Genomic DNA, 14,276 nt, shown 5'->3' on the forward strand with positions numbered 1-14,276 from the left:
TTCAAAAAGAACAATACACTTATGTAATAAAACTTCCGTAAGACACAGACATAATAAACATGTTAAAAATACGTGACTGACCAGTTATTAATATGTTTAATATTACACTTATGTAGTCAATCCCATACTAATTGCGGTTTGATAATACCTACACCTTAGTACCTAAACATTCATAACTTTTATTACCTATCTGTTTTTCTGTTTATTATAATGCCGATTTTTCGGAATAAAACGCTACATTTATGAAATGGAGGGTTCTATAGAAAGCACCGGCCATAAGTTCCACCTTATAGGTTCTGATATTTCTCATTTTACTGCTGTTGTACTTAACCCACTGTCAGAAATAGAGCATGCGACTTATGCTTTAGTTAGACAACTGACACCATAACCAACCTGTACGGCAAGACCTCGAACTTGACGCCCACCCATTCCTCCTTCATCTTGTTGAGCGCCTTCTCCAGCGCGTACTCCTTGGAGGCGTACTGGCCGATCTCCTCGAGCTGCGTGGCGAACACGTGCACACCCTGCTCCACCATGTCGGCTAAACTTGTTTCAGGCTCGTGGACTACGGCTTGGCCGATCAGGTCGCTGATTTTGGCCCAGTGACGTTCGCGCATGCCCTAGAAATAAAGTTTGATGAGCTCATTACTGGAAGACGGTAAAAATGCTTGAGTATAAAGAGTTTCAGTTATAAATAAACTAGTGGCGGATGACAATGACTCAATACAATTAGATACAAAACATTTCACGTGGTAAAGAAACGCCGTCGTGAACGCTGCTCGGACTGCTAGTGCTAGAGAGAGGAGACCTAGGCTCTCCGAAACATGTCGCGCGAGTGACTAAACACGTGAGTCTAAACCGTAATAAATATTTTAATGATTTTATACCTTGTTGCATATACCGCAGAGCACCGGTAGCAGCACTTTAAACTTCTCCACCTTGTTCCGCACCATGTCCGCAATCCGCTTGGCGCCGGGGTACTCGAACATCTGTTTACCCAGCTTGTACAGCAGCTTCCACCACGCCTCCACGTCCTCCGCGATCTGGTCCGCGTCTAAACCGAGGAAGGGGCCGTGGTACCTGTACGACATTTTGTGTTGTTAGGAAAAAAGTGACAGTTGAGAGAGTGGGATAAAGAATTAACGAATACTAACAGCTTGAACAGCTACTCAGCTGGCTTAACACAAGAGAGCCGTGACAGTATCTCGCCTGGGAGATGGTCAAACACATATTTTTCTAACTGTATGAATTAAGAAGGACGGGTAGTCTATCTCGCGGGCAACATACTGTCGCGGCGGTCCAGTGCCGACAACAGACAAATGAACATGCATGTACCTGTTGGTAGTAAGTAGAGGTCTAACTGAAGAATTTGTTTTGTAAATCCAATTTAGGTACCATAAAACTTCCCAACTATACATATGCCAAAAGTTCAAGGTCATCTTTGTCGAGAAGCATACAGATACAATCTATTTAAAATAAACAAAGTAATGGTTTTCTGGGCTTTTGTGAAAAGGGTTTCGGTGTTCAATGTTTTATAACCGAAGGACAACCCCTAAATGTGGTCTGATTAAGTACGGTAGAAAGCATCATTGCCAATATTCAACAATTTCAATTCCAACACCACTCGTGCAGTTCCTTAGCTAATACTATTTTGGGGTGACCTGAGATGTCCCGAATGAAGTCAACCCATTGAGCCAATGGACAACGCGCTCCCTTTTATCTATTACCTACACCACTTACCACTTCTCATAACCGTCGTAGAAGTCAAATGAAGTGTGCCACAGTTTGTGGAAGGGATCGATGCCGGCCAGCATTGTCTGCAGACTGAAGAACACCGACACGTCCTGGTCCAACAGCTGTTCTTCGTTGGTGATGTCTTCCGCTTCGTGTTTGTCGTCCTAAAGACACAACAGCAAAAACCTAGCATGATTGTTAATCTAAAAGCAGCAGAAAGGTAGTCACGGATACACGTTCGGGCGACGCAGGCGGCACACAGATGTCATCGCGCATTAATACGTTGAAGATAAAAACAATCAAATGACAGAGAATTTTACGAGAATTGACGCTTCAGGAATATACGTTCCATTCCGTCGAAAAAGCGCGCACACTGATGAAACTTTTCTAGCACAGCACAGGCACCGTAATTAAACGCATTTAACCATCTTCCCGGTTTCCACTGCAATATTATGGTACCATCGAGCTAATCTGATGATGAAGACAGGAGGTGGTGATAGGAACTCTGTGATAAAAAAGTACAGTCAGCGATAAAAGCTTGTACCAAAAATGAAATTTTTGTCAAAAAACTTTTTAATCTTTGAACCTGCTCACAAAATTTCTTCAAAATTGGTTGAAAATTTACCTGTAGAGGAGAAGAACATCCGGACATACCTACGAAAGCATTTTTGCCCAAGCTGAAACGGAAATTCGCTAACGCTCGGTCAATAATACTTATGATTCTGAATAGGAACCTATAAGTTATAGGCTATAACGATTTCGAAACGAGCGTTTTACGCTTTTCAATATTTACTCACCATTAAATTCTGATTAATCTCATCAACCCTCTTGATCACCTCCTTGAGCAAATCCAAGGTCAGCAGCGGCGGATCATACCGTCGGAACAGCTCCAAGTCTTTCTCGTGCGTCTTCAGCTTCTCCTCGAACACGGCCTTGCGGCTGCGTAGCTTGTCCTCTGCCATGGCCTTCTTGGTGGTCAGGGTCTTGAGGGTCAGGTCGATGGTGTCCTCCATGTCGAGCGGCCAGAGGAACACGCGGGTGTTCAGGTTAATGTCCTCGACTGTTAATGTATCAACAAGGAGACGAGTAATGAAATTGTTAACTGATAAGAAGGCTTTGAAGGTTAATAATTACCAAGGCTAACCGCTAACTTTCTTTTCATTTCTCATGCTTTGAAAGTGGGTCGTTGTTGTTCTAAAAAGTGTTTAGAAAATGATACGTTTCTGCTCTTGAGCACTGTACTTTCTAAGTACGTTTTTTCTTTTCTTTACGATAAGCAATCAAAATTTTGGTTTTAAATGGATTTGTTGTACAATTTCCATTCTGATAATTAACTTCCATAAATAACGATATTTTTACCCAAATTGTTAATTGAAAGTACCTACCGTCGAGAAATACTACTGAAGTTTATACTTAGCTGTGTTTTTTAAAATGTAGTGTAGTAGTAAATCACTTTATTGTACAAAACAAAATTACTAATTATTACATGTATTATACGTTCCTCGTATTCGAAATGAAAAGTGTTTCGTATTAGAGTGTTTATCTCGAGTGAAAGGCACCATTTCAGTCTCGGACTATTAGCGCTTCGACTGCGTTCGAGCGCCAAACTACCTCGACAGAAATGGGTGCCTTTCATCCCTTGGTTAACAGTCTACTAGTTTAGTTCAACCTTTACTCTTATCTCTTAAAAAGCCAAGTTTAATATATAATTATCGAAATATTGAGGTTATTTAAAACAAGTTTTAAAAAAATCGGTTTCTTTTAAGCTCCTAAGCAGATCCGGTCCCCGCTCGCTGGACTATGAACTGATGCGATAAGGATAGCAGGGATATGGACATTAGTAGGACAGTCTACGATCAAACCACGACTAAATAGTTATCGATTGTAATAAAAAGACGAGCCTCCTAGTTTGGCAGCCAACAGAGATGGGATGGCCTTGCCGTACTACGTCATCAATTGTAATGGCTCCTTCTACACGATGGCCCAGCGTAAGCCAGTCCAAGGGACGCAGCTATGTGGTGGAATGAGATAGCAATATTACTTGCTCCCTCTAACGCTGGGCCATCGTGTAGAGGAGCCATAAAACGTTGACTCACAGTTGAGATGAGCATGTGTCATGAGAAACAGCACATATTCGGCGGTGGTGCGCGATTTCTCACGGAGGTCGAAAAGAGCACAGTCACGGCTCTCGGTAATGAAATTGACGAGGTCCACTAGTTGTGCGGTGGTTTCGGGAGTCTCGCCCGCGCGCGCGGCTATTTCTTCGTATACATTGCAAATTCTGCAAACACAAACATGCTTATTGTTTTATAACATTGCGATAGTTGCGGTTGCGAGCGGGCAGAAGATAATTATAAAAAGTGATGGTTATACTTCCATGATTATATGATTAATGGCAAAACGGAACCCTTACGCAGCGTACTACGTAGGCGAACGCGAAACGAAGAGATCGGGTAAATCAATCCTTTGATACATATAGAAGTGTCCTACGTGGGCAATATCGTTGCGAACGCCGTGGGCCCGCCGCACCGCTTCGCGTTCGCGAGTTGTTCGCTTACGTAAGACGCTGCGTTATACAGATCTAGTGCATAATTATTTTCCATCGTACTTTCTCGGAAACGTTCGTATTTATTTGTCATGCTACTTTAGTCAACCTCAGTACTTTTTGTACCGAGACTGATTGAAATAGCAAGACACGTTCGTAGGTACGTTTCCGTGAAAATACGATAGAAAACAATACACTCCTTTTTTGGGCAGTCGTGTAATAATTATGCACTACAAGTGTACTTACTAGATTTTCGTCTGCGTTTGGAGCTAGTTGTTCTAATGCCTCATGTGCCACTACGCCTTGGTGGACTGGACTGTTCCAGTTGATATTTGACTTTATAGGTCAGAAGAATTGGAGGATAATATCTTAATGTTTCAACAAACCACTCGAATGAATTATATCTAAGAATAGACGCGTTGACATGGAAGATAGCTAAAATTTAAATGGTTGCCCGAGTGGATCAGGCGTTGGATTTTAAAGCAAGGTGAACCGATGACTTACGCTCTATTCCATTTCCTATTAACCAATATAAAATGATCCACAATGTGTTGTCGGAGCCCGTTGATGATGTCCTTCATCGCGTCGTTGAGCGGTGCGCAATCCAGCATCACCATGTTTAATGGAATATCACGTCTGAGGAATGCTATGTCATCGCGTATCTCCTCGTACATGTAGATTCGTTCTGTGAAGTCCTGGAGAAACAAAAAGAAGTTTTACTGCTATTACATTTAATCGAGATTGTGTGTGGGTAAAGTTTAAAGGAGGAGATTAAAGAGCGTACCTATGTAAGTATAAATAAATAAATATTATATATAAAATTCTTACACTAATTGACTTAAGTCCCACGGTAAGCTCAAGAAGGTTTGTGTTGTGGGTACTCAGACAACGATAAATAAAATACTTATACGAATACTTAAATACATAGAAAACATCCATGACTCGGGAACAATTATCTGTGCTCATCACACAAATTAATGCCCTTACCGGGATTCGAACCCAGGACCATCGGCTTCACAGGCAGGGTCACTACCCACTAGGCCAGAGGCTAGGATATGCCTAGTGAAAAACTTTTGGTCATCTCAATATACTGTTGGTGTGATAATATCTTAAAAGGATCGATAACTTTATTACGATTCGGTCGACAAACAAAACGAGTGACGTCAGAAAATATCGTGTCACGATCACGTATTCTTGCAATGAAGAGTCTGCAAGACTTTGAGCTCGTCTCATACGCTTTGCTGAACTGTAGTTCTAGATATGATGCATTAATAACCAGTTTTGGATGTATTACCTTCAACAGGGGCGGTGGTTCTTGCCCGAAAAATATCATCAGATCTTGCCTAGCCGTGCCGTCCAGTATGTAGTAATATGGCACGTAACAAGACAAGAACGAGATGGGACCAGGTTTGTTTATGTTAAAATAGTGGATGGTCTTGTTCACGAGTTCCGTCATGTATTGCTCTTCGGGATACACGCACATGAGCCAAGGGTTGGGGCGGATGGCACCTTGAAAATAAAATGTTTCTTAATTATATTTTCAATACATGTTTAAATATATACATACAATAAAGTCCAAAGGCTTCCTTAGATGGCCTGTTGATTCCTCTAGTCAGTAGGATCCAACTCTACTCTCTCAAAGGGGATATATTTCCAACATAAGTTAGTGCAGGCCTCTATTTTAATAAATAATAAATAACCGACCCAGCACACTTACCAGGGTACATAATACTGTCCACGCTCGGCAGCTGACTGCCCACGTTGATGATGCACTGGAACCACTTGGTGATCTGCATCCACATCTGCTCCAGCGGCGGGTCGAAGGTAATGTTAGTGGTGCCGGGGTGGGCGATGGCCTTTATTCGTAGAAGTGGCCGCTTTATGAATATGTAGTCGCGGTATTCTTTGCCGTAATCGTTGCTCTCCTGGATAGTAATATTACATTTCAATTGAAAGTACCATTAAAACTTCATATACTGGAATGGAAGGAGCAAAACTACAGGCCAAGACGGATGTAGAAAGTCCCCACTCCGACATACAAAAAGTGAGCGCGGCAGAAAGAAGTTTGAATGAAGACATTTATTGAACGGTAACGACTTTTACATTTCATACGTACAAGTAGCTATTTAACTGTTGGGTTCAAGAAAAATGCAAATTTAAACACGTATCAAAAAAAGTAATGTTCAAACTAGCGCAGAAAAATCTAAAAAGAATAGGTATATACTTACAAAATAATACGAGAAATACTCGGCAAAATGATAAACACTCCGCTCCACTAAATCCCGAACTTGCTTCGACATCAATCCGTGGATGCATCTGAAATAACGAAGTTCAAATGAGGTCAATAATTCTTTAAACCCTACATTTTCCTTATTACGCATTTTATTTTCCGGCTGAGTCTTCGAAGATCAAATGAAAAACAAGAATGAGAGAGAGAGAGAGAGAATGGAATGGGGAACAAATTGTGTCCGTTTTCTATTCCATATCAAAACTGTAGCTTGCTAAAGACGTATTAAATCGTTTGTTTTCAAGAATGTTTGTCGTAAGATCGAAAAAGAAAACGATAGAAACATACTCAAAAAACCGTTCCACTTGGAACGTAGAATCCCTCTTCTTTTTCGCCACATAAACGGCCCAGTGATGCCTCATCTTAATCATAGTATCGGCCACGTCAATCAGCCAATTATCGACGAGCTCCGAACGAGAGGCTTCGCATAACTTCTGCATGCGCTCTGTGAACTCATGCGGGTATTGGGGGAAAGGAAGACCCTCTTGCATCTTGTTCATGTCGCAGATCAGCATATTCTGGTACCTGCAGGAAAACGGGATCTATAAGTAGGTATCAGAGGCGGCACGTCAAAAATATTCGTATGCCAGTCGGTTCTTCATGAGCTGGAGGAAACGTGCTGACAATTAGGAAATGCATTGAGAAACGAGTTTTATAAACGCTTCGAAACTTGTAGGCACTTTAAATCTCAGATTTCCTTAACTGAGTTTTGAGGAAACGTGCTTTGCGAAGCCGTGTCACAGCTACAAACATTTTCTATCACTTTCTATACACGCGAGAGAAAAACGACGTTTCATGCAGGTTTCACGTCAACATATAAAATCATGAGAGAGAAGTTTATTTGCACATTCGGCAACGCTTACTTACACTCATTATGCCTATAGGTATTGCCGTAATACGTATCAAATTTGCCTACCTTTCTTGCCACATATTCCTCAGCTCTATAAGCACGGGGTTGCCCTCATAGTAGCGGAAGAAGATGACCTGCTTAGCGCGCACATAGTCCGAGTGCCAGGGCATGGGTGCGCGAATGACGCACGTCGGCCACAGTGGCGGCAGGAAGGCTATGTGTAGGCGCTCGCGTTCCGCGGAATCCTCTAAGATGTAGGAGAGGATGCATCTGAAAATGTAGGTTATTTAACGGATGAAACATTTCTCTGTATCTGTCCAAAGTGGCTTTGAATTTGGTTTACAATCACGGTTGTTATTAAGAAATTAGGCGATTAGGTCAATTTTATTGTATAAATGTAGTCTTACATCCTTGTCTGTATTGGGAAAAAATGGAAAATTGAAAATGAGGCTCGAAGAGCTTCCTGTAAATATATTATACACTGCAGTACCTATTAAGCATATCTAACCTACGACATACATGCAACAAATAAGAGCCCTACGTACAAGGCGGCCGATCGTAAAGTCAGGCAGATCTTGAAATTCCTAGGCATATCGTGAAATGGAAAATCTTTTTCTCGTTCGCTGAGTCGACGGAGCCCGGCTTCGCTCGCTCCTATTTCTGAACAGTTTGCCATTCGGGCATCTGAAGCAACCTAATAACGCGTAGCAACCTAGTAACGCGTAACGATTGGCTTAATGAGACTAACGCCGCCGACTTAAAAATCATAGAAGGAATACACTAAAATATCCAAAATACAATTTAAATTGCACTTTCGATCTCAATTATATATACCCTATACCTATACCTTTTCATAGCCCATAGAAAAAAATCCTTTATATCAGCCAAACTTTGCCTCACACAGGCCTGGTACGTGAGAATCAGCAACCTCTTCTTGATATGTGCTGTTTGCTTATCTACTGCAGTCTTCGCCCTTAAGTATAGGTTCTGTGGAAAGTCTGGTAGGTGTTTCTCGTCAAGAGCCTGAAAGAGAAAGACATAGCCTTAGCTTATTTCCATAGAGAATCTACAAGAATAATATGTACTTCGGTTGGTTCAAAATACATTATTTTCGCAACTTCAACATTGTACCATTCCTGTTTATAGCGAAATACATGATTTCAGTAGAGAGTGATTTTAGTAAAAATGATCTACACAAAATAATGAACTTTTTCGTACCAATAGGCGTCAGCGTCGATTTTAATTTTAAAATGCGACATGCAGTCGCAGAGTAGACTCTACTGCCCATGTATAGATGGAATCATATAAATTGAGCTTATGCACTTACCTGTTTACTCAAAGAGTCTCAAGAATACAATGCCATTGAGTGGTAAACCACAAATTAGGATAACTGCCTGGTAGTAAAAGCAGATTATAACCGCCTTGAAATGTTAGTATAGATTAACGACTCTATTTTTTAACAATAGACTACAAAATACACTAACTAAATAATGGCCAACATAACTTTATTTGCATTTTACAAACGTCGACACCCAAAACGAATGCACTTTGTAGAAAACCATTTGTTACAACATGTTTTTAGACCATTTTAACCCCATTCAACAAGGAATAAGGTTAAAAATTCAATATACATGCAATGCACTTCTAACTTATTTTGTAAGTAACTAGTTGGCGGCTACGAGAACAAAAGCAGATAATAGTAATGTAATAATACAATGCCATTGTTAGTACAGGTAAGTGCATTAGCTCAGTTGAAATGATTCAATCTATAACAGCGTGGACTAACAAACAAAATGTACCGTGGTCAAGTAGTAGTTGATTCTCTCTAAATCCTTGGGATGTATGTATCTGTAGTGCTCTTCTTCAGTTATTCTCAGCATTTCTAATTTTTGATCATCCGGGTCTCTCGGAACCTCAAATTCTAGTTTTTCTAAATGCCTATAAGAAAAAAAAATGTTAATGTCTCTTAACTTTAAATAACCCCCTATGCTATAGGTATGGCATAGATAGGGGGTTATTTAAAGTTATACTACACGGGACGAAGTAGACGCAACGACTAAAAACTGTAACGCTACCACGCGCCGATATGAGACCCGCAGCGCGCGCGCTGGTAAGCTAACTTGCGTGCCACACCGACTCGCAAAGTCAGAGAAGCTCACACACGTCATGGATCGCAAGAGTCTCCCGGGTGAAATCATCGCTGCACATAGTGCAGCGATATTTAAAGCTAAACTTAAAAAATGGCTTATAGAGCAGGCGTTTTATGACCATAAAGAATTATTTTTTAGCAATAGTACCTTAAACTAAGAATGTTATTTACAATTGTATTTACATTATTTTGACATGTAATTATTTATTACCAATAAAATATACGAATATGAATATGACAGAACATCCATTTTATCCTCCTAAGGCCCAGCCATACAAATGAAAAAATCCAAAATTTGCCGCTGAAATTAGAACCTATGGTGTAGGAAGTAGAGTTGATTTTGCGTTGTTGGAAAATTGAACGAAACAAAGCAAAAGTGACTGTTCCAATTGAATAGGATTTAAATTTCATCGAACTGAAGAGGTACTATAGGTAGGACCTTGGACCTTAACTAAAAATGCCATATCATTTTGGAAAAGAGCTGATATTCTTCAAAATGCTGCATCGATTTCTATCAAACAAACATAGCTAAGAATCACCGCAAGGAAATTCGCTTTAGCGAAAAAAAAAACGCATCGAAATCGATTCATCCGTTGGAGAGCTACGATGTACGATGCCACAGACAGACACACAGACAAATAATACAAACATACATTGGCGTCAAACATATAAAACCCCTCTTTTTGCGCCGGGGGTTCAAAAGACAATATAGAAGACTTTAGGATAGGTACTTTTTCAAAGCGATTTTAGCTGCAGCTTCGGCGGCCTCCTTCTCCCGTCTTCTCTTCTCCCTCTTCTGTCGCCTGGCCTCTGCTTCGGCCTCTTTCCTTCTGTTATAGGCACCGGAGACCAGGTCCTCTAGTAGCACTAGTCCTATGGAGTAAAATTTTGCCTGATATCAATTTAATCACAGTTCCCATTTCTTCTATGGCTTGTAATCACCTTATGAGGCCCAAAAAGTGTCGGACTCCTGGTAGTGTTAAATTAGTGTACGCTCGTTTGTTTTATTTTTTATTTCTGTAGACTCAATTTTGTTTGTCTATGATTTGCCAGTCGAAGACAACCTCGTGCTTCGAATTTGACAGCTGATGTAGATGGCCCCGTACATTATGCCGTAGGAAACGCAGAATTTCAAAATTCGATGTTTGATTATAGAGTGACCACAAAACATTTGGACAGCGCCATCTTCTTCAGTTGTCGATCTCGTTGGTACGATTTTATTGTAGACTACAAATCTAATACAGTCAATAAATCTTTGGTATAAACTTAGGGGTGTATAGTGTATAGGGGAGACTTTAGGCGAGTAAACTTTATATAAAGCTATGAAGGCATAGTAAACAACATGTACCTTTCTGCAATTTCCCCTTCTCTCTTTCCTTTTTCTCCGCTTCTTCTTTCTCCCTCATTCGCTCGGCGTAGGGCTTGAGCGGTGGAAACTGAACTTCCCCGCGGGGACCGAGTGGGCCGTAGAGGATGGGGGGCGCCCGGCGTTTTGGGGGCATGTTTATTACCCGCATGGTCTTCGAGGCGGGGGTATAGCAGTTACCTACATTATAGTATGATTATAGTTATAATCTGAAGAGTTTAAGCAAGGGACTAGAAAACCCCATCGTTCGCCTTTCGATGGGGTAGCTAGGTAGTCATATCATTAGGGCTTAGTAGAAAGCTAGCTGGAGCATGCATTTTCAGATATTTTCTATTTTATATCCCGTCGGTGGGAAACAAGCATACGTCCCGCCTTATGGATAGCGGTTACCGTAGTCTAATTACATGTCTGCAACTCCAGCGATGTTACAAGCGCGTTGTTGACCCTTTAGAAACATGTTCTTGAACTTCGTGACCACTCAAGTACAATATGTGATAGTGTCTGTGCGGAAAGAGAAGACTCACAGAATGTACTGGTTCCCTTATATTCCACAACTCTTCTCATTTCGCACAGACTCCAGCGTGTTGATACTTACCAGTAGAGTCCACAGGCTTGACGTAATCGTAGCTGTCTCGGTACGGCACACCGCGCGTCCAGGACTTCCTCTGCATTAAGGGTGGGAATTCGCTGCAGCCACCGTCGCTTTCGCCTGCACATAATGAATTTATTTATACATACCTACAGCTTTTTCTAAAACTCTACTTTCGTTAGACATAGCAGACAAAGTATCAAAGAAACACTAGGTAAGGCTTGTAATCATGTCTTGGCAACAAATATCAAGAAAATTTCAAGAAGCTGACGGCTTGGCAACTGCTTTTATAGTTGTTGTTGTTGTCTAAAGGTACTTATTAGTATACATGTAAGGCCTGATTTCCTCCTACGTTGAAGTCGGTTGCTGACGTCGGTCGAGCGTACCGTCGGAAGAAAAATCTGCCGCGGACGTCAGCGTACGGGGGACCATAGTACAATATGTTAATTCGTACGCTCAACCGACGTCAGCGATCGATATCAGCGTAGGAGGAAATCAAGCCTAAGAGTACGATGCATGCACCTCAAGCTGTGTGACGCGCCCGGTGGCCGGCAGTTGTACCTAGTCTATAAGTGCTGAACATACCTTCAGGGTAGTAATTTTTAGCCGCGCTAAGCAGTACGCTGTCCTTATCCAACTCAGAGTGGCGACCAGCTCGCGGCATCCACGGCAGGCCGGGCTGTTTCCGCGCAGGTGTCACGAAACGTGATGGGCACGGTTCGGCGTCTACCGGCATGAGGCTGGCGTTCAAGGCCTTGCGCTTACGGTCGCCGCTTGCCATTGCACTGCTAAAAAAATTCGCTCTGATTTTATACAATATATTAGGTACTAAAATGAGAGTTCGAATGCTCAATCCAATGTTCAGTAGATATTAGTTATTTTTTTAAGTTACCTCGTTTGTGTGAGAAAAATGTCTAGTGGTCAGGACGTTAGCCGAGTAAGCTGAAGACGCGAGTTCGATTCCCGCCTCGGCCACCGGTGGACTGGTCACTTTTTTTTTTAGTGTATGATCTATTTCAGTTTATAATTTCATAAAATAATTTGATTTGTTCCCTAGTTTAATGACCAATTATTCAATTATATGTGCCCTTTTCAATCAAAAGGTACCACATAGACGCTTGCCATAAGGACGTTCTGACAGGTTATTCGTATAAAGATCAAGCACGCGACAATGTGGTACCTTTTGATTGAAAACGTCACATATTATTGAAAAATTCATTTAAAAATTTTACAAAATTTTGCTCAACGCTTGTTTGTGTGAGTGGCCTTTACACTATAGGTTGGTATTCCACCTGTCAAATATCTTGGTCCAATGTGTGTTTGCGTCTCACATTTTGCTTAATGAGAGAGTGAGACGCAATGCACATTGGACAAAGAAATTTGACAGGTGTAATAATACAACTACTTGCAGATTCCTCATTTCCTTAAAATTGAACTAATTACTAAACGTATAGAACCGGCAGAGAACCAGTATTTCGTGCCATGAGTTGCTGCCGATTTCGCATCAAACTATGTAGAAGCGGAGCGTAAATCTTACGAACTAAAGCCGTAAAATTCATGGCGCTTACGACGTTTTGATCGCGTGGTACAGGTTGTGATTGAGACAATTTCATTGTTTGGTATGTCGCCTCTATAGTAATAATAACTCAGTCTTTAAAAAGCGAACTGGTGCTTAATAAATAAAATTTATCGAAGATAATCATTATACATATTATAAGTCTAAGAAGACCATTGGTCTCGAGTTTTAGGCAATCATTGTGCTTTTAGCTACTGGAAATCCTCACCTAAATATAAATCAATTGCATTTGCAGAGCCCAAGCGATACCTAATATGAGTTTCTAAATGTTTTCGGAGTTTTATATTGTAGTAGCGGTTACGGAACTACACTGAGCATGACCCGACATGCTGGACCCGGTCGCTTTCGATTTGCACTTTAACTTACCTTATCAAATCCTGTGCTCCTTAGAATTCCATTTATTATTTATTATTGGGGAAAATTGTACACAAAATAAATAACAACAGCTTGTCAACGTGTCAGTGATGCGTCTCTATGGACACCGCTTGTTGCTATGGAAAAGACAATTAGGTTTTATCAACCAGTAACAAATCAAAAAGGTAGGTAATGTATATAAAAAAAACTCTATGGTTTATTGTTGTCACTTCACTTCACCAAACTTCACTCACTCACTTGTGCAAAGAATACAATACTCACCTGCACGGTTAGCACAAGATCACGCACACGGTTAACCGAGAAAAGGCGCGAAATAGGACTCTCTCGCGAATCGGTAGCACAACACCCGAAATAAAAAATTACCTGCATATTTAAGAACTGTCAAATCGTATTTATAATATTTTTCTGAAGAATACCGCTTACCGGTTAATCTTCAACCCTTTAACAAGTGCGAGTTCGTTTAACTCGCGCACCGAGGGTTCCGTACAAACTTGAAATTTTCTCATGTAATTATAATCACGAAAGACTTTTGATATGACCAGAATCATAAGTAAGAAGCGTAATTGTGTATAGCCCCATCTATCGGCAAATTGGCTAACTAATTTGCGCGACCTGTATGTATGTTGGTTTTTCTGGGATTATTCCTTGTCATGTGAACCGATTTCAACAATTTTTGTTTTATTTGAAAGAAGGTGGTTTTAGTGTAAATCTCATAGATATTTCAAGTATAATAAACACCCGCAAAGGGGCTTAAATTACAAAATGTTTATTGATAATTTTAAAAAAAAGTATTCAATATTTCCAA

At 40.8% G+C, this 14,276-nt stretch overlaps 1 protein-coding gene across 1 annotated transcript in view; it reads right to left on the minus strand.

Moving 5' to 3' along the window:
- LOC134744106 (dynein axonemal heavy chain 3) overlaps positions 1–12,289 on the minus strand; it is a 70,826-nt gene extending 58,537 nt beyond the window's left edge. Inside the window, exons 1-17 of the mRNA XM_063677800.1 lie at positions 12,106–12,289; positions 11,527–11,640; positions 10,914–11,111; positions 10,297–10,438; positions 9,216–9,354; positions 8,264–8,439; positions 7,483–7,686; positions 6,855–7,091; positions 6,508–6,595; positions 5,997–6,204; positions 5,574–5,788; positions 4,784–4,974; positions 3,831–4,015; positions 2,532–2,794; positions 1,741–1,898; positions 888–1,080; positions 394–620 (exon numbers count right to left, since the gene is read on the minus strand). Coding sequence (XP_063533870.1) covers positions 394–620; positions 888–1,080; positions 1,741–1,898; positions 2,532–2,794; positions 3,831–4,015; positions 4,784–4,974; positions 5,574–5,788; positions 5,997–6,204; positions 6,508–6,595; positions 6,855–7,091; positions 7,483–7,686; positions 8,264–8,439; positions 9,216–9,354; positions 10,297–10,438; positions 10,914–11,111; positions 11,527–11,640; positions 12,106–12,256 — 3,089 coding nt within the window. The 5' untranslated portion in view covers positions 12,257–12,289. The remainder of the gene's footprint in view (positions 1–393; positions 621–887; positions 1,081–1,740; positions 1,899–2,531; positions 2,795–3,830; positions 4,016–4,783; positions 4,975–5,573; positions 5,789–5,996; positions 6,205–6,507; positions 6,596–6,854; positions 7,092–7,482; positions 7,687–8,263; positions 8,440–9,215; positions 9,355–10,296; positions 10,439–10,913; positions 11,112–11,526; positions 11,641–12,105) is intronic.
- Between the last annotated feature and the right edge of the window lie 1,987 nt (positions 12,290–14,276).

The sequence above is a fragment of the Cydia strobilella genome, chromosome 9, assembly GCF_947568885.1.
Source record: "Cydia strobilella chromosome 9, ilCydStro3.1, whole genome shotgun sequence".
Classification (NCBI taxonomy): domain Eukaryota; kingdom Metazoa; phylum Arthropoda; class Insecta; order Lepidoptera; family Tortricidae; genus Cydia; species Cydia strobilella.